The sequence below is a fragment of the Aristolochia californica genome, unplaced genomic scaffold (genome assembly GCF_029961685.1).
Source record: "Aristolochia californica isolate CCGP_79_NKW_82.1479 unplaced genomic scaffold, dmAriCali1.0.hap1 SCAF_1, whole genome shotgun sequence".
NCBI classification, from domain to species: domain Eukaryota; kingdom Viridiplantae; phylum Streptophyta; class Magnoliopsida; order Piperales; family Aristolochiaceae; genus Aristolochia; species Aristolochia californica.
In genome coordinates, this window is record NW_027181770.1 from 54156981 (window position 1) to 54182154 (window position 25174).

The window sequence follows — 25174 nt, forward strand, 5'->3', positions numbered from 1 at the left end:
TGATGATTGCCCTCTTTGTTGATCCTCATGTGCAAATTTATTACCGCTAGGGAATGATCAAACTCGTCTATCTCGTTGATCAATGTCTCTTTTGGTACATGAGGGAGGTCATCACCCAGTTCGACACAAGTTTGACTAGTTATCCCCATGGCTAAGGAGTTCCCAACAACCAAAGCCAATTTCTGATATAGTGGGCACCCTTCCCGTCTATATTTATAAGCATCTCTATGTTACTACAAGAAAAAATATATCTTTTAGAAGACTTGTAATGGTGCTCAGTAATGTAAAAAACATGTTTTCTGATATTAGATTTACTAACCTGATGTAATTTTACCAAACTGAATTACTTACAGTGACTCTTTGTGTTGTCAGATCCTAGTTGAAGCCACTGGTTTTGAGAGAACTCATCACAGTCTGGTAGGTTTTCTTCCGTCCTTGAGCGGGTTTTCAACTGCTCACATGTTCTTTCGTTCATCGCATCTTCATTGAACTTACTGATGCGCTTGACAAAAACCTCATGTTTCCAGACACCATTGGGTAACTTGTCTCCCATATTGATCTGCTCGATCAGGACATCAAGCATCTTGCTATCTTCATCAAAGGTCAACATATCGTATGACCTCCTATAAGATTCGTCCATGACACCCTTTCAATTTCTTCCTCCAACCATCTAAAATGATAATAAATACTTATTTGGGTCATTTAATGATAATACAAACCACTATCAAGTTTAGGGTTAAGGTTATGGTTAGTATTTGGGTTTAAGGTTAGGGGTTAGGGTTAAGGGTTTGGGGCTTAGGACTTACAGTTTAAGTTTCTAGGTTTAGGGCCAAGGGTTCAGGGTTTGGGGTTAGGCCCTAAACGCATAAATATGCAATTTGTATTAAAAAACAGAAATCAACTTCAATAAATTATCCATTAAATCATCATTTAATTAATAGAAATAAAATACAACATTCAAAATCTTAATTATGAATAATTTTCTGAATTTATCGAAATAAAATACATCATTCAATGGAATAGAAATCCATAAAGTAAAATACAAAAACTTAAGAAATCAATTCAATCAAGTTTCAACTAAACTTAGTAATATCTTCAATTTAAATAATAGTTCAATTTATCTATAATTGGCAAAAATTTCATTAATAGAAATTAACAAAGAAAGAGGAGGGGTGGGGAGACCTAGGGAGGAGAGAGGGGAGGGGGATGCGGGGAGAGGGAGAAAGAGTAGGGGGAGGAAGGAAGGGAAGTAAAAAAAATAGAGCGCGGGAGAAGAAAGAGGAGGAGAGATGAAGACTAGGGTTTACAACTTATGGTTAGGGTTAGGGTTAGGGTTAGGATTTGGGTTTAGGGGTAGGGTTTAGAGTTAGGGTTTAGGGTTAAGGGCTTAGGGTTTCGGGTTTGGGGTTAGGCCCTAAATATATAAAATTGCAATTTGTATTAAAAACATAAATCAACTTCAATAAATTATCTATTAAATCGTCCATTAGAACAAAATCATCATGTAATTAACAAAAATAAAATACAACATTCAAAATCATCATTATTGAATAATCTGCTTAATTTATCGAAATAAAATACAACATTCAATGTCATAGAAATCCACAAACTAAAATACAAAAAATTAATAAATGAAGAGATCAATTCAATCAAGTTTCAACTAAAATTTGTAATATCTTCAATTTAAATCATAGTTCTATTTATCTATAGTTGACAAAAATTTTATTAACAGAAATATAGAAATTAACTGTTAATCACAAAAAAATCAATCTACGGGAAAAAATCAATACAATAATTAAATACCTAAATTCAAATCAATAAAGTAATTAAAAACAGGAATTATTTTCAATTAATAGAAACCCTAAAAATATTTTCATCAATATTAAAAAAACCCTAAAAAACTACCTTTGTCAATCAACTTTTGACATTCGACTTTAGAGGGTGAGAGGAGTTGAATACAACGTTGATTTTGATAGAGGGGGCAGCGAGATGATGAAAGGATAGGGTTTTGAGAGAGGAGGCGGCGAGAGGAAGAAATAGGCCTCGGTTTTGAGAGAAGGGTGGTGAGATGATGAACAAATGGGAACAAAGAAGAAGGATGAAACACTAGGCTGAGAGGAAGAGAGGGTTACAGAGAGAAATGTATCGAGGCTGAGGGCGAGGCCGAGCGGCGGTGATAGAGCGAGAGGGAAATAGCACGGTGAGAGGGCGAGAGGAAGACTTCGATGCGCAGAACCTGTTGTCAGCGAGAGGAGCTTCTAGAGAGAGCGTGTTGAGAGAGAAGTAGAGAGAGGAGCGCCGAGAGAGAGGTTGTAGAGAGCGTCGAGAGAGAATCAGTGAACGTGACTTCAGAGGGTGAATCCTCATATTTCCCTTTCACTCGCTCGTTTTAAATGGGAGGGAGTTTACTTTCACCCATTGGGTACTAACTAAGGATATCATAGAATTTGAATTTATTTTCACTTCCCCTGTTATTGCGTGCGCAACGTAAGTAAAATATATTTAACTTACGTCGGGTAAATGGAGCCAAAATGCGTTAGTGGGCAATGTAGGTGCAGGGAAGTGAAATACATATATATTTCGCTTCCCTCTATTTTAGGCATAAAGCGATGGTAAGTGAATTCAAAGGGGTCGAGCTCTAAATTTACTTATCATCGCTCAATTACATCTCAGGCTCGGGCTGTCGGGAAGGAAGCTCTACCGAACGAGGGTTTCAGAGAATTTTGTTTTTCTCTCTCGTTCGCTCGTGACCTTCAACTTCTCTTCTTTCTCGGGCTCCCTCTCCTCTCCCGCTTGACCTCCGTCGCAGAGCATGGGAGGCCGAGCCATCGCATAGCCTCTCGACCTCCCTCTCTTCTCCCTCTCGACGTACTGTTGGAGCGCCATCTTCGTCATCGTTGCCCGCTGGCTCGTCGTCGTAGTCTTCCATCGCTGAGGAAGACGAGGTGCGTCGTGAGGAAGACGATGGTTTAATTTTTCCTAAGTTAAGAAAAATTAAACCATCGTCATAAAAATAATAATTTATATTTTTTATTTATAAAATAATTATTTTTATTCATTTAATATATTTATTTTATAATTACTAAATTAAATTATTGATTTAATAGTCATAATTAAAATATTGTTAACATAAATATTTGATAAATTATTTTGGTTTAATTATCCCATTGCTATAATTAATTAAACTCATGGTTTTAAATTTTGTGACAATATATTATTAATTAATAATACATAAAAATATATTATGTTATTGATAAATATATAATTTTTTAATATATTAAATTTTTTATTATTTGTATTAAATTAGTGGTTTTTAATGTTAAAACATATCTTATGTTATTAAAAAAATAATTTATTTATTTATTATATTCACTTATATTATTTTTATTTTATTATTTATTTTTAATAATTTATTCTTATCACGCGTAATTATTGTATTAATTTATAATAAACTATAATCATTAAATAATATAATATAGTTTTATTAATTAAGATATTAATATATTCTAATACTACACTTTAAATCACTTATAGGCCCTGTTAGTATGTAGCGAAAGTGAAATGTATTAATTAATATTAATTTAATTTTCTGAAAGTCAGATATATCAAAATATTTTATTTAATAAATAATTTATATGCACTTTACACCACATTTTCTATTATACACGCTAACAAAAACAAGTACTTTACACTGTACTTTACATTGTGCACACTAACACAAATAAATACTTTACACTATTCTTTTCATTGTGCATACTAACACAAACAAATATTTTATATTTCCTTTTACTTTCCTCATGGAAAGTATTTTATATTGTAATCCGCTTTCCCTCGGCACTTACTAACTAAGGATTTTTAAAGTGATATCATAGAATTTGAATTTATTTTCACTTTCCCTCAGCGTGCACTAACAGGCCTGTCTTTCCTATGCTTTCCAAATCCACTACCCCTGCATTTGTTCACTTACCCGATGGAATTCACTACGTTCCCAACTCTCGGAACCGATCGTTCGTTTTCTTCATGATCATCTGTTCTCACTCTCCCTCGCTCTCGTTCTCATTTCCTTCGTGACTGCGATGCGTTAGAATTCCTTACGTTTCAGTCTATAGCATTTTTGCTCCCTGTGTGCCTTTGGAGGGAGTTTGGCCATCATTACCAAACGCATTTTTGTGAATCTCTCTGATTCCAGTGAGAGAATCGAGCCTGTTATATCATCTTTACTGTGTTATTCTTTATAGTGACTGTTTCTGTCTCTTTCATCTATTCTTATTTACTTCTGTTCTTTATTCCATTTGCCAATTTTTGGATACAATTGTTCTCCTCTGTTAAATTACTTTTTTCTTTAGGTTTGGGTCTCTGTTGTCGGATTTTACTATTCTTCGAACATATACTGCAATTTATTTCAGTTGGTGTTCTTCTTTCTCTTTATTGATTTCCTTCTCCGACAATCCCTTGCGTATATTCAATTTATCCTATCTTAAAGCTGGCGACCCATGGCCACCGTCCTTCGCAAAAATGGGAACTTCTGAGAAGTACTCGTTGCTGGAACTGCCGCATACGTGTTACGGAGTTCAGGCGAGTCTGGAAACTATGGAAAAGTCGTCAAGACTTGGCCCGGAGGGCCTTATAAAAAGAGTTGAGTTTGTTCGCCTTATAATTCAATCCCTTTATTCTCTTGGCTACAAAAAAACTGCCGCTCTTTTAGAATCAGAATCCGGTGTCTCCTACGTAACTCCCGAATTCCTGCAACTCCGATCACAAATCATAAATGCAAAATGGGACGACTGCATACAAACGCTAAACAAGATTGAAGACTTTGTGGAAGAAGCGCATGCCTCAGCTTCTTTTCTCATCTTTCGCCAGCTCTTTATAGATTTGTTGAAGTCGGGGGATATAACTTCCGCTGTAAGCGTTCTGCGGAAGCATATTTCTCCTTTACCGGTGGGTAGAGAGAAGGTTCATAAGCTCGCATGTGATGTCATTTCCTTAAAAGAAATGGACTGTATTAGTGAACTAAGGAGGAATCTTTTGCAAGAGTTGGAAGGTTTACTTCCCCCTCCTATTCGGGTTCCAGTGAGAAGATTGGAGCATTTAGTTGAGATGGCAGTTAGCTTCCAGAAGGATAATTGTATTTATCATAATTCATCTGTGATTTCGCTTTACAAGGACCATTGTTGTGGCCCCGAAGAGCTTCCCACTGAAACGGTGCAGGTTGGTACAGTTAGCTTCGTTTGAAAAATATTGAGATTGGCTACACTGTCCTCCTCTATTAGGCTGTATCATTTGCTTACTTTCTGAAAAAGGGTAATTATATATTGTGCAGAAATTATAATCCATTTTTGTGTTTTTTTATCTTTAATAGCAATTGACAATGTAGTCTAGTTGCAATGTAGCAATTGACCAATTGGTTATGTAGTCTTTGACATATTTATCAAGATTCAAAAGGTTGATTCTGGGACTTTCTTTAGTTAATCAACTTTTATGTTGTCCTAGTTCTTTTTTTTTTTATTGAGATTTAGTGTGGATACAAAAACCATAGTTCATTTTATATTTGTAGAGGACAAACTTCAATATTTTTAACTTTCGCAGTTCACGAAAAGAAAACCAGAAATGCTTATAAATGTGCAATCTACTCTAGTTTTCCATCGATGGGATAAGCTTGCAAATCGACTGTTTAACTTTCGTTTTGTATTCAGTACCATTTTCTGTTTTTGTGGTTTCTTTTTTAATGGAAGTTAATATCGCCATCTGATTTGTTGTTTTTGGTGAATTATCATCTCTGTCTGCTGTTGAATTTCAAGATGTTTGCAGCTCTGATGTATTTCCTCCACCGTGGCAGATTCTGGACCAACATGAAAATGAAGTGTGGTTTGTACAATTCTCCAATAATGGGAGGTACCTCGCTTCATCTTCAAGTGACTGCACATCTATCATATGGATGGTATGGTGTTTGTAATATGTTGATTTTTTTTTTTTTTTTTGAGAAATATATAATCTGTTGAATGATACTATATTCAAAGACAAAGACTTCTTTAGCACTTAATTTTATTTTCCTATTGAGACAGAAGGGTAACTTTATTGTCAGACATGGATTGTGTTAATCTAGAAAGATCATGAACCTCTAGCCTATTGCTATTTATGCGATGTTTGAACTACTTTTGAGCAATTGACACTATGAACTTAGTATGTCCTATCGTCAACATGGATTAGTGTATTTTGAAATGACTCCACATTTGTTTGGGTTCAAGGCCCATACCAAAATGATGAGCTAAGATAGGAAGTCTTTTTCCCAACTAATAAATCCAGAATCTTTCTATTCGTTGATCTATGTGAGGCTTTTTTTAACACTTTCCCTCACGTGTGGTTCCTCTCTGTGGTTCCTACAAGTGGCTATTGTGGGAGGAGATACATGCACCTACTTTGATACCATGTGAAATTTGGGTTTGAGGCGCATCCTAAAATAACTAGCCAAGTCAGGAAGTTTTTTGATTTTTATTTTTATTTTTATTTTTATGAAGGATGTAAAAACTTTTATAAAAGAGGGAGATAAATATACAAACCTAACTAAGTGGGCCTTCTTCCATAACAAGGTGTTAGAGGGAAACACCTAGCTTAACTTGAGTATCTGCCAAGTGATTGGCAGACCTAGGGATGTGGTTCCAAGTACAGTTCAAAAAAGAAGTTATATTACATATTTCAAAGTAAATGGCCCAATGCCGCCAGGGGGGATTGTTTACCTCTGCGCACCACTCAATGACAATCTTAGAGTCGCCTTCAATAAGGAGGGGGTCCACAAGATGGCCCTGGAAGACCTGAAGTCCTTTGAATAATCCGGAGAGTTCTGCAGTCAAGAAGCTTCTTTACCAACTAATGGATCAAAATCTTTCTACGTATTGATCCTTTTCAGACTATTCTTTAACAACATTTGTCATCAATGTTTAGGTACTATGTGTGACGAAATGATATCCTAAAATAGAGCAAAAAGAAGGTTTTCAACCTCTATTGATTTAAAAAAAAATTGATTGAAGTTCAAACCCTTCTTTTTGCTCTATATTAAGATATTATTTTATAACATTGTGGGGACAGTTGCTTATTAACACATGAAATACAACCATGATGATGCCCTTGACGATGTCTGACAGCTTGTGTGCCATATATGGAAGTGCTTCTATCTGCATTCCTTATGTTTCAAGGAATTTTCTACTAATATGACATCTACACATAGCCTTCCAATAATTTTCAAATCCAGCAGTTATTTGAAACCCAAGAAAAGCAATAAACATTTATTTTGCATGCTGTTAATGTGGCAGTAATATTCCGCAATTATTAAAATTGTGAGAGAAGCAGCAAACGTTTACTCTGCAAGAGAGAGGAGATAACACGATTGTTTTTATCTTACTTGAATTATTCTTTCAGGTATCCAATGAAGACAAAATCTCCCACAAGCATACACTCCGGGGTCACCAAAGTCCTGTCTCCTTTGTTACATGGAGTCCTGATGATGCAATGTTACTTACATGTGGTAATGGTGAAGTCCTCAAGCTATGGGATGTGGAAAGTGGTATATGCCAGCAAACATTTGGTAGTCAAAGTACCATTGTAAGTTCTTGTGCTTGGCTCCCTGACTCGAAACGTGTAGTCTGTGGTATCTCCGACCCTGACAGGTGCATCTACATATGGGATCTTAAAGGAAGGGTTCTAGAAGCTTGGAAGGGGGGGAGGATGCCCAAAGTCTCAGACTTGTCAGTCACACCTGATGGTGAACATCTAATTAGCATATGTTCAGAAAAAGAAATTCGAATATTAAACTTCCGAACAAAATCCGAACATGTCATCACTGAGGAGAACTCTATTACCTCACTTTCTATTTCAAGGGATAGCCAATTTTTTATTGTGAGCCTCAATAGCCAAGAGATCCATTTGTGGAATGTTAAGGGTACACAGGCAGAACCACTGAAATATGCAGGTCACAATCAAGGAAATTCTGTGGTCAGATCTTGCTTTGGAGGGACAAATTGTGGATTTGTTGTTAGTGGAAGCGAGAACTCTCAGGTACTCACTAAAGCTTTGTTTTCCAAGAAGGCAAAAAAGTAAATAACGCTACATATTTTTCTTACTCCATCTCTTAGTTTGCTATGTCTACATAAAGTAGTTCTCGTCATTTGTTACATTTGATAATGAAGTCTTTTGCAAAAAGTTAACTGATACTAGGACATCTTGCTGAAGCTATATTCCTGATGTAAAAAGGTAGTAGCAGAAACAATGTGGTGCAGGTCACAATTAGATAAACAGTTGTTAGTTGATGCATTACATGTCTCGCATGTGTAAGAAACACCTGAGGAAAAGGAAAGTCATCCATAATAATCAAAGGAATTCAAATTGGGCTGCAGATTTGTGTGCTAAATTGGGTCCCTCCTTTTAATCTCTTGTTGTTAGGGAAGATCTCCCTTGATGTATTCTCTTGCTTTGCTTTGAAATAAAATCATCACCGTTTCAAAAAAAATAAAAAATCAAAGGAATTCAAAAGAAGGAAGAAGAATAGGAAAGAAGACAACTGAGAGAAGACTGCCTAGTTTTAATATTCTTATTTTTGGTGAGTTCCCCTCTTCAAGTACTTTCTATTTTGGGAAGGCCAGCAACTGTCCACTTTTAGTAGTTGGTTAATTTGTCAACAGTCCTCCATTAGGAGAGTTTTTTGTCTTTGGAAAGTCTGTCTGGTAAATCTATTTCATCCTTAATTGTAGTGACTTGTTCTTAGAATGTCTGAATTTGGTAAATCTATGGATACAGTTTTCTTCATAATAAGCTGTTGGAATTCCTTTTTATACTTAGTAGTTACATTATAGGGAGTTTAGCTCAACTGTACTTAGTACTGATGATCTAATATATTTTATCAACTTCACGAATAAGTTTTAACAGGAAACTCAGTTTTGAGCTGTATATACTGGAGATATGAAAATAGATAGTGAACATGTGGAAGAGGGCAGTGACGAATACGATAGGGAGAGGAAAGGAGATCCGTCAGCAGAAACAACTCGCAGGAGAAACTTTGTTGGCAAGGACAAGTCTTCCTCTTATTTTGACTTGCAAGCATGTTATTACATTGACATCGTCTCTTTTGCTGATGGTTTTACCATTAAAATTTCAATGAAGTCTGCCGATAGGAGATCTTTCATAAGAAATCCTTTGGCATTTTCACAAAATTTTATGGCCACACTTTAGGTGACAATTACAAAGGAATAGAAGGTTCTCTGGGATAAGGAGAACCGTTATAGATTCTCTGTAGAGGAGTCTGAGTGGAAGCTCAACTGTTGTATTTTAGTAATGAGGAAGGAGATGACTATTGGTTTGATATACCTACCTGAATTGTCGGCCAGTGGGTCGATCTAGAAGTGGCTGATTGAATCATTGGGTTGTTTGAGTAAAAAAGTTAGAATCTATATCTGTGCCAAAACTGCAACAATAGACAGAGCCGAAGGAGGGCTCAATCTATGTCTTCTTCATCCCTGACTTACAAGGACATTTGTTCAAAGTCCTGGACAAATAACTTGTAATCCTATTGAGATTTTGCAACAATAAGGTAGGTCTTTGTTCATGATAGAGCCGTGCTTCATGCTACAGACAAGAAATGCATTGAAGAAGTGGCTCATCATTGAAATGTTGAGTAGTTACATGGAGTCCAGCAAGATTTCTAATCTGGCCAAGAAGAAATGGATGCTTCCGTTTCAGCCTAGAGTAAAATTCAAAGGAAACTTAGAGTGGATACTGGACCTGCAATCTGAGACAGAAAAAAATAGGATTTTACTATTAGGCAAAGATACTCTGGATGTAGATTCTTCATGTATGCTAGGGATCCCTTCATTTTACTTCTCTAAAGGCCTCATTGTGGATTTTAGTTTAAGGAGTGCCTTTACATTTGTGGAAAGAGGAAGTGTTTCAAGTACTAATTAATCTAGTAGGAGAGCTGTTGCAGTTTGACAATGAAAATCTCAGGCGTCTAAGATGGAAGGTGAGAGTCTTAATCATCCCTCACATAACTTTTGGGGGTTTATAGATGTTGCTGTCTCAGTGAAACAGCAGATGTATGCTATCAACGTTGAAGACTGGTTCTCTTCTCTAGCAATGACAACTATTTCCTAATGACTCAGAAAAAGTGGAAGACCAATCAGCTCTACAAATTTCTCGGTGAGCTGGTAGCAATAATCCCATGCTGGATCAGGTTGTTGAGGATGCTAGTGATGTTGATGGCGGCGTAGTATCCCTAGTGTCTTTAGCCAAATAGTATGACCCCCTTTTGCAGATGTCGAATTTATTATTCCTGATGATGCTCCTTCTTCAAGACCTATATTATAAAAAACTTATCTTGTGATATTTACAATGATGCCACCCCCAAGTTTGAAGAGTTTTTTGTAGCCTACATTTTTATTTTTTCTGAGCTACCCTGATCACTTAAAGCTTGCATTCAACCCTACAATTGTTTTGAATGAAGCGACTTTTTATTAGCAAAAACAACATAACAAACTGCATTTAACCCTACATTAGTAAAACAAATTCCTTTGTCTTCTGCAATTTCTCCGAAATGAACTCCTGATTCTCAGACGCCCAAGAATCACATGAAACAATAACAATAGGGAGCTGATTTACAAGCTTATGCTCTTAATATCTCCTCGATCTCTATTGTATTGCGGAGTGCGATCTAACTAGTAAGGAGAAGGTTGAGGTCTCTATTCTACAAAGAATAGCGAATTTTTGCTGCATGTATGGGGATTGCAAAGAATCATATTAATCATGTTGAATTTTGCAAGAGAAAAATTAGAGAACAACATGCGAGAGAGAAGAGCAGAGCAAGAGTTAGAGAAAGTGAAAGAGAGAGCACATGTGTTTGCTCTCTCACACATTCTATTTATAAAAACTTACTACACTTAGAATTAACCATGTCCCAATTACACCCATATTAACTTACTAAAAATAAGACAGACAAAAAACGAACTAATAACTAGATAGGTAACTAGCAGTTTTGGGAGGAGTGGTAGTGAACCACAAATCCAACTAAAATTTAATTTCCTTTCCATCTTCCACATAATAAAGTACATACCTGTGAAAGACCTCTTGAAGACGGTATATTCCTTGCCACGAATATGAATGGCAATGGGACAAAAAAAGCAAAGGTAAGCCACAAGGAGTCATCATATTTATACTTACTGGCAATAACTCTCCTTCACAAGGAGGTCCTATCAAACATGAATCTTCATAGCCATTTAGATAATGACTGATTGACCACCTCCAATCTCCTAATACCAACCCTCCATTAGCTTTATCAGTGCAAACTTTATCCCTCCTCACTAATGAATATTTGAATTTATTCTCTGCGGCTCACCACAAGAACCCCCTCTGATTTTTCTTCATACGAGCTATTACAGATTGAGGACATGGAATAAGTGATAAAATATAATTCAGGATACCTGAGAGAACAGACTTGATCATAACGGCTTGGCCAGCCCAAATTGAGAAATTTCCCTTTCCATGAAGCTAATCAGTGGTCCATCCATTCAACAACTTTATCTCAAATGCTCACTGAAGATTTACCAATAAACAGAGTTAAGCCAAGATAAATTGCTGGCAAGGAGGTATGAGTGCAGGCACAATAGAAGCATAATCATCAGCTGCCAACTATTGATTTGCCCATTGTAGTTGTGGAAGATTGGCTAGTACTTTGCTTTTGTTTTCTTTTTTTATAAATGTCAATTCATGTTTACTTTGAGGACCAAAAGTTTCAACTTCATGTAGTGCCATTTGAGGATTAAATTAACTATTTTTGTACGTTTTTTTTTTTTTTGAAAAAGATATATTAATAAAATGAGAGAAAATACAAAATTTTGGTACGTTAATCAACTGATATAAGTTATTGTATTTAACTTAGATGTATGCATGGATGATTACAATTGAGTCATTGCTATGACTATACTTTGGCAGATCTACATTTGGCACCGAGAGAGCTGCAAGCTTCTTGAGGTTTTGCAAGGCCATTCTATGACTGTAAACTGTGTGAGCTGGAACCCCACCAAGCCTCATTTGTTGGCATCTGCTAGTGATGATCACACCATACGGATATGGGCATCAAGTTCAGGCAAGCAGAACAAGGTCAGTAAATGAATGAAGATGTTTCTTGTTTAATTGGTCCTTTTTCTTTTTGTAAATTTTCAGTTTTTTCTTTTACTTCCAACGTGTCTGTAAAGCATTTTCATGCTCCATAGTAGCTTTTGCTTCTTGTTTTAGTTCGTGTGAGTTCATTGTGTACTATATTTTGAAAGAAAATGATGATGACAAGTTTTATTATCCAGCCAAAAGAGCTTCATTTGGATGACATTCTAGTCATTTAAGCCGTGTTTAATACAAGAGAAAAGAAATAATAATGCAAAAAGAAAAAGAAAAGAAAGAAAACAAACCTTTCTTTTATTTTCATTTCTTTTGTTTAATAGAGAGGAGAAAATGGAAGAGAAAAAAGAGAAAATGGTTTCTCCTGTTATGATGCACATAGATAATCAATGGCTATGACTGCTAGATGTTTAACTATGGTTTCATTCATAGGCAGATTGAAAACATTTTGAAAGTAATTTTCATTTTGGTTTCTAGAAAATAACTAACATTCAAATGCTATGGGTGAAAAAAGGCCCTCTTTCTTAGGCATAGAAAGGAAAATGACATGGAACATTCAACCTGAAAAGAGAGACAATTAATACTATGAAAGAACATCAAACATGAAAAGAATCAACATGGTATGACAGTGAGCAATAACCTATGTCTATGTAGCCGTGAAGATGATTAATACAACAAAGAAAACGTGGCCCCTTTTACTACCAAATACTTTGGCTCTGCATTATAAGTCCACCAAATGCAGAATATGTAAACAACCCAGAAATGAATCTTTTCTAATGGAAGATGGTATGCTTCTCTATTACTTATATATAGCTATCTTTGTGAGAGCTTCACTATACAGTGTCAGGAAAAAATCTCCATCGCACAATCTCCACTATGCTTCTCAGAAAAAGGAAAAAATAACTTAAAAAAGAAGCTGCCTTTCTTTCTCTATTAATCTTGTTATTTGATGTCTGCTTTCCATATTCAGGTTTGCTTCAAGCTTAATCAGAGGAATTTTAACGTTGAGTTCACTGGTATAAAGCCATCATGCATGATATCTACTTTCACTAATTTCTATTGGAAGTGCTAATCATCTACCAAAACTCGGTAAGATTGCTAAATTAAAAGACCAAACACAAACCAACTGCCATTTACCTTAACTTCCTTTAAAAAGATAGTTAGTTTGAAAAGCAAATATAAACCTAAAGTAAAGAGTTAACATAAATCCACCAAACCCAGAAGGTTGCTTCCCTTATCATTGCCATTTTAAGTCCTTCCTCTTCCCTCAATTAAGTCTTAGGAAAAAGAGAATGAAAGCCTCTATTCTCACAACAGGTTCACTCCCGGTTGCTGGATTTAAAGACTTGACAAAGAAGAAGACTTTTCGAAGTTGGTTATGCTACAAAGTCAATATTGACCTAGGATGACTCTCATCCATAATTTGATGATAACAAAACTGTATTTGTGCTGATATTTGTGCATCAAGCATTTGAGATGCAACTCTTTCAAAAGACATTAGATCAAGGTCTATACAAAAGAATCAACAAGTTCAAATACAAGACCTCGAGCTATACGACGTGTCAAGTTATCTTGAAGAAGCTTGAAGCACCCACGAAAAAGATTGAAGATTTGAAAATTAGAGTCAAAGTCATTTAGAAATATCTCAAGAACCCTGTCAATGTTAGAGGACAACAACCAAACTTCGACTCTAAGGTACACTAGAGCATTGGAGCTTTAAGGCATAAACCTTTTTCAAAGTCATGTTTAAACAATGCATGTAACATTTTTTTTTTAAATGATGCATTTAACAGTTTTAAATTGTAAGCCAAAAATTGTAATTCTTGTTGAAACGAAGCTGCAAAATTTTGATTATTCTATTGCTCGTGATTTATGGTATGGGTTGGACCCTGCGTGGGCAACGGTCAATGCTATAGGGCACTCGGTTGGCATTCTTGTCATCTGGGACCCAAAAGCAGCAGACGCTACTCTCTCCCAGCTGGGCCAATACTCCATTGGCATTCGCTTCCACGATTACTCTTTGGGCACTTTGTAGGTGTTGGCTGGTGTATACGGTCCGACTAGGCCTATCGATCGCGCCTCTTTCTGGGAGGAATTATTGCAACTCTTCCATCTCTGGGATCTGCCTTGGCCTCTGGCCAGTGGTTTCAATTCCATTCTTCTCTGCTAAGAAAAAAACCCTCCCGCGCCCAAAACTACTTCATCAATGAGAACTTTCTCTGATCTCATTGGTAGTCTCGATCTCTTCGAAATTTCCCTCTTTGGAAAAAAATATACCTGGTTGAATGGCCAATCCTCTCCAATCCTTTCCAAGTTGGATTGTTTTTTAGCTAAAAATGAATGACTCCATCTTTTCCCAAACACATCTGGCCAAGTCCTTAATAAAGTCGGTTCTGATCATTGGCCTATTCAAATTAACACCCACCCCCCCCCCCCCCCCCCCCCCCCCCCCCCCCCCGCTTGGGGGCGCTCTCCTTTTCGGTTCAAAAATTCCTGAACCTTTATGGAGGTTTTCAACTCTTCCCTTCCGGTCTGGTGGCAAAAACTGGAGCATCACCCCAACCCGGGCTAATTAAAAGCTCTGAAGGCAAAGATTCACTCATGGTCCATTAATCATCGTGTTGCTGCTACTTCTCAAAAAGACTCGGTTCGTCGTCGCATCTCGGAGTTCGACCTACTCGAAGAGCAAAGGTCTATTTCTCCATCTGATTTACTTCATAGAGGTCAATTAAATTCAGAACTTTCAAATCTACTTCGCTGGAAACAACGGGCTAGAGTTCGCTGGATGGCCGAAGGGGATGGAAATACGAAGTTTTTCCATGCTATTGCCTCGGCGAGGAGGAGGGTTAACCATATCACTTCTCTCTGTCATGGAGACCAAGTGATCACAGATAACCCCTCCATCTCCAATATTCTTGTGAAGTTTTTCTCAGAGATGTATTCCGAAGAGCGCTTTAATCGGCCAAAGTTGCCTCAACTCGACTATCTGCGAGTCTCTTCCTTAGAGGCATCTAATCTGGAAAAACCTTTTTGCACAAAAGAAACCAATTTGGCAGCCTGTGGGCTTCCGAAGGATAAAGCTCCTGGGCTGGATGGTTTTAATGGTGAGTTTTACTACAAATTTTGGGATACCATTAAATCAGATGTATATGTGTTTGTCCAAAATTTTCACCAAGTTGGTATCACCCATAAAGCTGTAGGGGCTTCTTTCATTGCTCTAATCCCAAAAAAATCCTCCTCTTCCCTTCCCCAAGACTTTAGACCAATCAGTTTCACCACTAGTTACGATAAAACCATCGCCCGTGTGCTAGCAAATCGTCTTAGGATCCACTTCTCCAAAATCATAAGTCCTTGCCAAAGTGCTTTTATCTGTGATAGGAATATTTTGGACTCCTCCATGGCTGCTCATGAACTCCTAGACTCCTTCAAAAAATAAAATTGGCCCAGATTCGTCCTTAAAATTGACTTTGACAAGGCTTTTGACTGAGCAAACTGGAAGTTAATTGATTACCTTTTCGATCGAATGGGTTTTGGGACTCAGTGGAAATTTTGGATGAGAAGTTGTATCTCTACTACATCATATTCTGTCCTAATAAATGGAAAGCCCTGCGGTTACTTCAAAGCTACAAGAGGCATCAGACAAGGTGACCCTCTGTCCCCTTTCCTCTTCACTCTCACCAGGGAACATCTTGCCTCTATGGTCCGGTTTGCTAAAAGCACAGGTTGGCTTAATCCTCTCTCTGACCCAAACCAAGATATTCCACTTTTGTAGTAGGTTAATGATATTATTCTCTTCGAAGAAGGTACTTTGAGTCAAATCTCCCACATGAAAGCTCTGCTCAACCTTTTTGCCCTGTCTTCCGGACAAAAGGTCAGCTGGGCTAAATCATCTATTTTTGGCTTCAATATTGATCTTTCGGTTCTAAATTCCATGGCTAAATACTTGGGTTGTAAAGTTGCCTCCCCTCCAGGCACATACTTGGGCCTTCCTCTATCCCCTGTTTTACCTTCAAAATCTGCTTGGCACCCAGTCATTGAGCGTCTTGAAGGCAGACTTGCTTCCTGGAGAGGAAAATTTTTGTCCAAAGGTGGTAAGCTTATTCTTATAAAGTCTTCTTCATGGTATCCCGTCTTATTTTTTGTCTTTATACCGATACCCTGCTTCTGTCAAAAATAGAATTGAGTTCCTAAAAAGAAGATTTTTATGGGGTGGGCAAAATGGGGAAAGAAAATTCTACCTAGTGAAATGGGTTGATGTTTGTAAACCTCTTGTTGTGGGTGGTCTTGGGATTCGAGAAACTGCAACAATAAATTTTGCTTTGCTTATGAAGTGGATTTGGAAATTTAATATACACCCTTCTTTGATTTGGTGAGACATTGTGGCGGCCAAAGTAGAAAATTTTTCTGAATGGCGGACAAAAGGTGGAAGGTACAATAAATTATCTCCTGTGTGAAAAAAATAGGATTATTGAAATTAGTTCATTTTTATCTTGTATTTGGTCTCATATTCTGAGATCCACAAATTCGGCAGCCGATGCGCTTGCTAAACATGGAACTACCCTACAATCGCTGGTTGTCAGGGAGATGCTCCCCTCTTTGTAATTTTTGTATTTTCTTGTTTATATATATACGTCTTTTTCAAAAAAAAAAAAAAAGATAGCATATTTGCTACCTGTTTTCAAAAACGCCGTCAAGTGTTACAATGGGTTCCGGCAGTTAGACAAATTCTGAACAGACTGGTGGGTGGGTCCAAGTAGTTTCAATACCAGCCATGGTCAAATTTTCTCTCTTGCTAGAAACAAAGAGGCGACTATATCTACGGTTGGGCTGAATTCTAGTGAGTGGAATTTAAACCTCTGTAGAGTGCTGACGGATGAAGAAGCCCTTGAAGCTGCCGATCTCGTCACGAGTTTATTGATGGTACGTCTCAGAAATGCTCCAGACACACTGATCTGGACTCCCATGTCCCCAAGGTGCGTTTTCTACATCAACTGCCTTTAACTCCCTACTATCTCTCCCCTCTACTCAATCCAGTTATCCATCTGCTATTGCGTGGTCTTTACTTGTGCCTCCGAGAGCAAAGTTTTTCATCTGGATTGTATGTCAAAACAAAATCTTGACATCTGAATCGTTAATTCGCCGGGGAACTCATGTTCTGGACCCCTTGTGCCTGTTTTGCTGGACCACTCCTAAAACTGTAGACCATATTTTGTTGCATTGTGATTATGCTCATTCTGTTTGGACTAGTCTCATTAACAAAATTGGTCTGCAATATTGTCCTTCTCAAAATCTCACATCTACTATACACACGGTCACAAACGCCCACCTCCCAAAGCTCGGAAAACTATTAATCTCATGCTGCGTTGGTCACATCATTTGGGCTCAATGGAAAGAAATATATAATAGGAAATTCAATAGAAAATCTCTTCCAAATAATATTCTAAGCAACAAAATTGTTGGGCAAGTTACCTTCTGGATTCTCATGTGGAAAGAATTTAAAAATCTCAAATGAGCAAACTTACGTGGAAATTGACAACTTGTAGCGGAAATGTCTCACCTTCCTCTGCCTTCAGCCATGAAAACTTGGTCTCCTCCTCCGTTAGGCCATTTCAAATTAAATTTTGATGATAGCACTTTGGGTTGTCCTGGGCTTGCTGGATATGGTTGGGTCATCCATGACGATAAAGGAAACCTTCTCCTTTCTTTTTCCGGGCCAATTGGTGAATCGGACTCAACAATTGCCGAGTTATCTGGTTTATATAATGGATGAAATCTCTTTCATCAACGGATGGTAGGTTCTCTTTGCATCGAAGGTGATTCAAAAGTTTTCATCAATTGGTGCAAGAACCCCAACCCTCTCTCTCCTATTAAAATAAATGAATGGTCCATGTCTGGATCATTCTACGAAGCAGACAATCAATGGAGCACAAACCCCAAAGCCTCTCCCAACCTTATTGAATGGCAAGGTTGCCTCACCCTGCCAAACAAAGCTTTGCAGCATTGTATAAATAACCTCCCTTCCCCCATTCTTTGCCCTACCCTTTAGCAACTATCAAACCAAAATCCCACCATCCAATGGAATCCTCTAGTTCCAAAGGAACAACTCTCGTCTCCTCTCTAAACCCCAATGACAAAGCCCTCAACCCTCCCTCAATCTCACAAGACAGAAACTCCATCTCCCTTTCATCTGTCCCAATCTCCCTCAAAAAAAATCTGAAGAAAAAACTTCCCATCACCCCATTCGCTCACACCTATTCCAAAAGGAGAAAGACGAAGAAAGAAAAAAAACAAAAGAGCCCTCTGCGTAAGCCTTGCATTCTGATTACCCCTCCATCCACTGCTCCCCCTCCAAAAACTGATTATTTGGCCGACTTCACTCAAATAGCTCAGACTGAATCCCAAATGGACTTTATCTGATTCGTCAAAGAGCAAGAGCAAGAATTTCCGCCGCATGAGTTCGAGGAAGTTAGCAAATTGGTGTGGGAATTCTGCAAATTTTACCACGACAGCCTCCATAGTCTAGAGGAGGATATCTTCCTTCCAATTCCGAAAAGGTTGTTCTCTCTTGGAACGTAAGAGGAGTTGGATCGCTCTCCAAACGGGCAATCATCAAGGCAGTCCTTTTTGAATCCAAGCCTAGTATTGTAATTTTGGTTGAAACCAAACTACACTCCTTTGATAATGTTGTTGCCCAGGAATTATTGTATGATCCCTACCCTGAATGGGCAAAAGTTGATGCTGTTGGACATTCTAGAGGTATTCTTGTTCTTTGGAACCCGAAATCTGTTGAAGCTGTTATTTCTCACCCTGGTTTTTTTTCCATTGGAATTCAATTTCGAGATCGTTCTTTGGGGATTTCTTGGGCTCTGGCTGGCATTTATGGGCCAACTCGTTACTGCCTTCGTGCATCCTTTTGGGAAGAACTCCTCTTCCTTGCCCAACTCTGGGACCTGCCATGTGTTATGGTCCTGGGGTTAAGTACCTATGCCTTCCGCTCCTAACAGGCCGGTCTTTTGGGTAGTATTGGCTAGGTGATTAACATTTGGTATCAGAGCAGGCACTACGTCCCGACTTCGAGTCCCCGCGTGCACAGGTGGACTGCACGCCCCTGGCGGGGTGCCGTAAGGGAGTATGGGCTCCTGACCCGGTCCCCGTCATTGTGTTAAGGCTGCCGTGGTCGTCGGCTTGGGAGGGCGGGGTGTATTGTTATGGTCCTGGGGTTTAGTACCTATGCCTTTCGCTCCTAACAGGCCGGTCTTTTGGGTAGTATTGGCTAGGTACTTAACACCATGGCCCTTGGTAGGGGATTTCAATGCCATCCTCCATTTTTCCGAAAAAAGCCATCCTACCATTTGAACCACCTCCAATATGCGAGCCTTCTCTGATCTCGTCAGCAGTCTGGAACTTTCCGAAATACCTCTCTCTGGAAAAAAAATTACTTGGTCAAATGCCCAAAACCCCCCTGTTTTCTCTAAATTAGATCGTTTTCTTGCCAATAATGAATGGCTCCAAATTTTCCCCAACTCTACCGGTCAAGTTCTCAATAAGATTGGGTCTGATCATGGGCCGATCCAAATCAACACCCATCCTTCTACATGGAGTAGATCTCCATTTCGATTTGAGAATTCTTGGAACCTATTAGACAGCTTCACTTCCAGTTTTGCTAGATGGTGGCGCGAGCTCTATCACCACCCTAATCCGGGATGGACGCTCCCTTTGAAACTCAGACCTTTGAAGACAAAAATCCACCAATGGTCTCTCAGCCAACGCTCTGCTGCTGTTTCTCAAAAGAATTTGATCTGCCGTCGTTTATCTGAGTTGGATCTCCTTGAAGAACAAAGGTCCCTTTCTTCCTTTGACTTGTCTCTTAAAAATAAATTAAATCTTGAGTTGTCAAATTTTTTACGAAATGAAACCATGTACTGGAAGCACTAGATTTCATTGGCTGGCTGAGGGGGATGGAAACACTAAATTTTTCCATGCTATAGCCTCGGCCAGAAGAAGGGTTAACCGCATCACCTCACTCTGTCAGGGGGATCAAGTGATCACGGATAACCCTGAGATGGCTAACATTCTAGTGAAGTTTTTCACAGATCTTTACTCTGAGGAGCCCTACAACCGTCCTATTCTGTACCAGCTTCATTATAACAGCATTTCCTCTTCGGATGCGGACATCTTGGAGCGGCCATTCAGTACTCAGGAAATCGAGGTTTGGTCTCTCTAAAGACAAAGCCCCTGGTCCTGACGGCTTTAATGGTGAGTTCTATAAAAAATTCTGGGAGGTCATAAAAAATGATGTTCCTGCTTTTGTTCACATTTTTCATCAAATGGGGATCACTCACAAGGCTGTGGGTGCTTCATTCATTGCCCTCATTCCTAAAAAAACAAACTTTGCCTTACCTCAAGATTTTCGTCCAATTAATCTTACGACGAGTTTTTACAAAATCATCGGACGAATTCTAGCCAATCATCTGAGAGTCCTCCTTCCCAAGATCATTAGCCCTTGTCAAAGTGCCTTTATACGAGGTCGAAATATCCTTGATTCTGCCATGGCTGTACATGAACTGTTGGATACCTTCAAAAATTCAAAACAACCCAGATTTGTCCTGAAACTCGATTTTGAAAAAGCATTTGATCGTGTAAATTGGAAACTTGTTGACCAGTTGTTTCATAAGATGGGATTTGGGACACGTTGGAAAATTTGGATGAGGAGTTGCATTTCGAATGTTTCATATTCTGTGTTAGTCAATGGTAAACCTTGTGGGTATTTTAATCCAACTAGAGGTATTCGGCAAGGGGACCCCTTGTCTCCGTTCATCTTCACTCTCATTGCTGAATATCTTGCCTCAATGATCCATCTTGCCAAAAATTCTGGGTGGCTGAAATCTATCTCTGATGACCCATCTCATTTCAAGATATTTCCTTGCTGCAATATGCCGATGATACTATTCTCTTTGGGGAAGGTATGTTAGCAGAAATTTCTCATATTAAAGCCCTATTAAATTTATTTGAAATATCTTCTGGTCAGAAAGTTAGTTGGTCAAAATCATCTAATACTGGCTTTAATATTGATCCTTCTGTGTTAAATTCCATGGCCCAATACTTGGGTTGTAAAATTGCTTCGCTTCCATGTTCTTCTCTGGGATTGCCTTTATCTCCTTCAATACCCTCTAAAAGCTCTTGGCATCCTGTTATTGAGCGTTTGGAAGGTCGTCTGGCCACTTGGAGAGGAAGATTCTTATCCAAGGCTGGTAAACTGGTTCTCATTAAGTCTTGTATGCATGGAATTCCATCTTATTTCCTTTCACTTTATCGACATCCTGCCTATGTTTGCCAAAGAATTGAACAACTCAAAAGAAATTTCCTTTGGGGAGGACCGAATGGGGAAAGGAAATACTCTCTGGTGAAATGGATTGAGGTATGTAAATCAAAATCTCTTGGTGGGCTTGGGATCCGGGATACAGTCATTACAAATTCAACATTGTTACTTAAATGGATCTGGTAACTTATTTCCTGAATTAATTTGGAGAAAATTGGTTGCGGCAAAAGCAAATAAATTGTTGGGTTGGTGGACTGAGATTGTGCGATGTAATAAGTTGTCTCCAGTATGGAAAAAAATTGTAAAGTTATTACGTGCTTTCAAATCAGCTGTAAAATGTTACTTGGGCACGGGTTCTGTGACAAGATTCTGGACCGACTAGTGGACTGGTACACAGAGCTTCAACAATAACCACAACTTGATTTCAAATCTGGCAAGAAACATTGAAGCTTCTATTTCTGATTTGCGAACTGATTCAGGAGGGTGGAACCTAAATCTCCAAAGATCACTCTCAGACTCTGAGGCCTTGGCAGCTTCTGACCTCCTTACCATGCTGTCTTCGGTAAGTCTAAAAAATTCGGCAGATACTCTCATCTGGATGCCTAGTTTGAAAGGTAATTTTTCAACTTCCACTGCTTATGGCTTCCTAAGCTCTTCTAACCAACCACAAATCAATCATCCATCTACCATTGCCTGGACTCTTCATGCTCCCCCTCGTGCAAATTTTTTTATCTGGACTGCATGTTGGAACAAAGTCCTTACGTCGGACACCTTAATTCGAAGAGGTGCCTATGTCCCATACCCTTTTTTCCCCTTTTGCCAAACTTCTACGAAGACTATCTCCCACATCCTTCTATATTGCGAATATGCCTTTTTTGTGTGGACAAGCCTTTTAAACAAAATCGGTTTCCAATTCTGTTCCTCTAATAACCTCCCTTCAACCATCCTCTCAATTACAAATACCAGTCTTCCAAAACTCGAAAAAATATTAATATCTTGTTGTGTGGGGCATCTTATATGGGCATTATGGAAAGAAAGGAATAAATGAAAATTCAACCTGAAGTTTATTTCTAGAGAAATATTGGTTGAAAAAATTATTTGTCCAGTTACTTTGTGGATTTTATTGCGAAAGGAATTTCGTGATCATTGAGGAGCAAACTTCCGAGAAAACTGGCACATTGTAGCTAAAATGTTCATTCCAGCAAGGCCCCCTAGTATGGCGAGTTGGTCCCCTCCCCCTATTGGCCATTTTAAGTTGAACTTTGATGGTAACGCTACGGATGTCTGGGCCCTGTAGGTTTTGGTGGTGTTGTTCATGATGATAATGAAATTCTTCTCTTTTCTTATGCCGGGCCAATTGGAAATTCGGATTCTACAACGAATGAATTAACCAGATTATTAAACGGACTTCGGATTTTCAAAAGTCGTGCTTCTGGGCCCCTCTGTATTGAAGGTGACTCAAAAGTTGTTATCAATTGGTGCGCAAATAAAGAACGTCCTCCATGGCAGCATTGGGATATGTATTACGATATATGTAATTTAATTTCTTCTTTAAGTTGTAAATAGAATTATATTCCTAGATTTGCTAATCATTTCACGGATGCCCAAGCTAAATTAAGCGTCTCTCTCCAACACCTTGTTGTGGAAGGAGGCACTGTTTAGCAAGGTATTGTAATCTCTGTCTCTTTTCTTTTAATTCAGCTTACACATCTCATTTAAAAAAAAAAAAAAAATTGGTGCAAGAAGTCTTCTAAACCTCCTTGGCGGCATTGTGATCTTTTTGGGGATATATGTAATTTAATTTTTCAATTGCAATGTAGTTGGAAGTATATTCCTAGATCTGCTAATCACTTAGCGGATAATCAGGTTAAATTAGGTGTTTCCTTTCAACATCTTTTACAGTAAGGTATGTATTTTTATTTTTTTTAGTAATACATTCACACCATTCTCTCTCTCACAAAAAAAAAAAAAAAAAAAAAAAAAACAGTTTTATACTTGCTAAACCCTTACTCTTCTTTTTGTCATGCTTAAAACTCAAAATCAAACTCTGGTATAAGGCATGATCAAACACCTTCCTTGGGCATGATCGATTATATAGAATGTTGTATGGTAAAGCTTATAAAGTATGATTTGTCATCTGGTCTTGCATGATCGATCATTCGATCTGGCATGATCCATCATACAAAATACTGCCAGTTGAGCCTATAAAGCATGATTGATCATACCCTGTCAAATGATCGATCATACAAAACTTTGTATTGTCAAAATTATAAAACATGATCAGTCAATCGAATTTGGTTGATTGATGAATGAGTTCTATGAAAGGTTGAAAACTCGTTGATTGATGCTCTGGTCTTTCAACAAGTTTGGGAACCTAAAAAATATAACCATTACACATGGTTGATTGATCATATTTAGTTTAAGTGATCAATCAACACTTTTTGCAACTTTTTGAAAAGGGCAAATAATGACTAGTTTGTATGGGAAACTTATAAATACCCTTCCAAACTTGTTAGGAATAGTAATGTGAACATTTATTGGCAATTTATAGCATTCAACAACCACTTTTTTTTTTTTTTTTTTTTTTTTGTGTTTTTTTAAATGATGCTGAACTTTCATTTGAAAATCATTCACAAACCCATTTTGAGAAAAATAGAGTTATATATCTTGCAAAAACATCTTTCCTATCTCAAAATTACTTTGCATCCTAGTATTCAAGCTCCACAATGTCATCTCTTGTGCATTAAAGGATTGGAGACTTGAAATTTGTAGGAGAAGGTTGTCTCGCCAGTAAAAAAAGGTGTAAGTTTTTCCTTTTCTTTGTCTATTTTCAATTTCCTTTTAAGACGTGTTCTAGAACCTAGAATCTAGAAGAGAGACTTACTAGAGCTACAATTTAGTTGTACAATCTCAGAGGAGATTTGGCTTGTGTAATTGGGCATTACACGTGGCTAATAGAGAGCCCAATCTCTTTTGTGTAAATTTCAGCTAATAGAGCTTATTAGTAAAAAAATTCCAAACAAGGGTTCTTGGGTGGTGACTACCGATCGGGGAACATCAAGAACGAAAAATCTTTTTGTCTCCTTTATGGTATATGCTTTTTTTTTTTGAAATGATGGTGCATGCTTTTAATACTTCATTTATTTTAATTTTTGCAATTAAGTACCAAATTTTTAATTTAGAATTTTAATTCACCCTTTTGAGAAGCCACTTGGGCTAACAATTGGTATTAGAGCAGGCCAAAATCTAGAAATCAAAATCTTATTTGATTTCCTTACTCGACTGCAATGGCAACTATCGATAAATTGCTTATTCCTGAAGGGCAATCTACAACCATCCTCGAATGTTCAATGAGACAAATTATGGATATTGGAAGGGTAAGAATGTAATTCTTTTTTTAGTTCATGGATTGGGACATTTGGCATGTTAGCAAAAAATGACCATTTGAACCATTATCTCCAAAAAATATGAAGAATTGACTTGGGAAGATAAAGATCAACTTAGAACAAACTCCATTATCTCCAAAGAATATGAAGAATTGACTTGGGAAGATAAAGATCAACTTAGAACGAACTCAAAGGCCATAAATTTTTTCCTATGTGCCTTGGGTCTTAATAAGTTCAATAGAGTCTCAACTTGTAAAACCGCCAAAAAAATTTGGGACAAGTTGGGGGTGAGTCATGAAAGAACACATGTCGA

At 37.8% G+C, this 25174-nt stretch overlaps 1 protein-coding gene across 1 annotated transcript in view; it reads left to right on the forward strand.

The window, feature by feature from the left end:
* The first annotated feature begins 3987 nt into the window (after window positions 1-3987).
* The window catches only part of LOC137960828 (WD repeat-containing protein WDS homolog), a 31522-nt gene continuing 10335 nt past the window's right edge, over window positions 3988-25174 (forward strand). The window contains exons 1-4 of the mRNA XM_068808314.1: window positions 3988-5211; window positions 5840-5941; window positions 7417-8052; window positions 11974-12141. Of these exons, the coding sequence (XP_068664415.1) occupies window positions 4516-5211; window positions 5840-5941; window positions 7417-8052; window positions 11974-12141 (1602 nt within the window). The 5' untranslated portion in view covers window positions 3988-4515. The remainder of the gene's footprint in view (window positions 5212-5839; window positions 5942-7416; window positions 8053-11973; window positions 12142-25174) is intronic.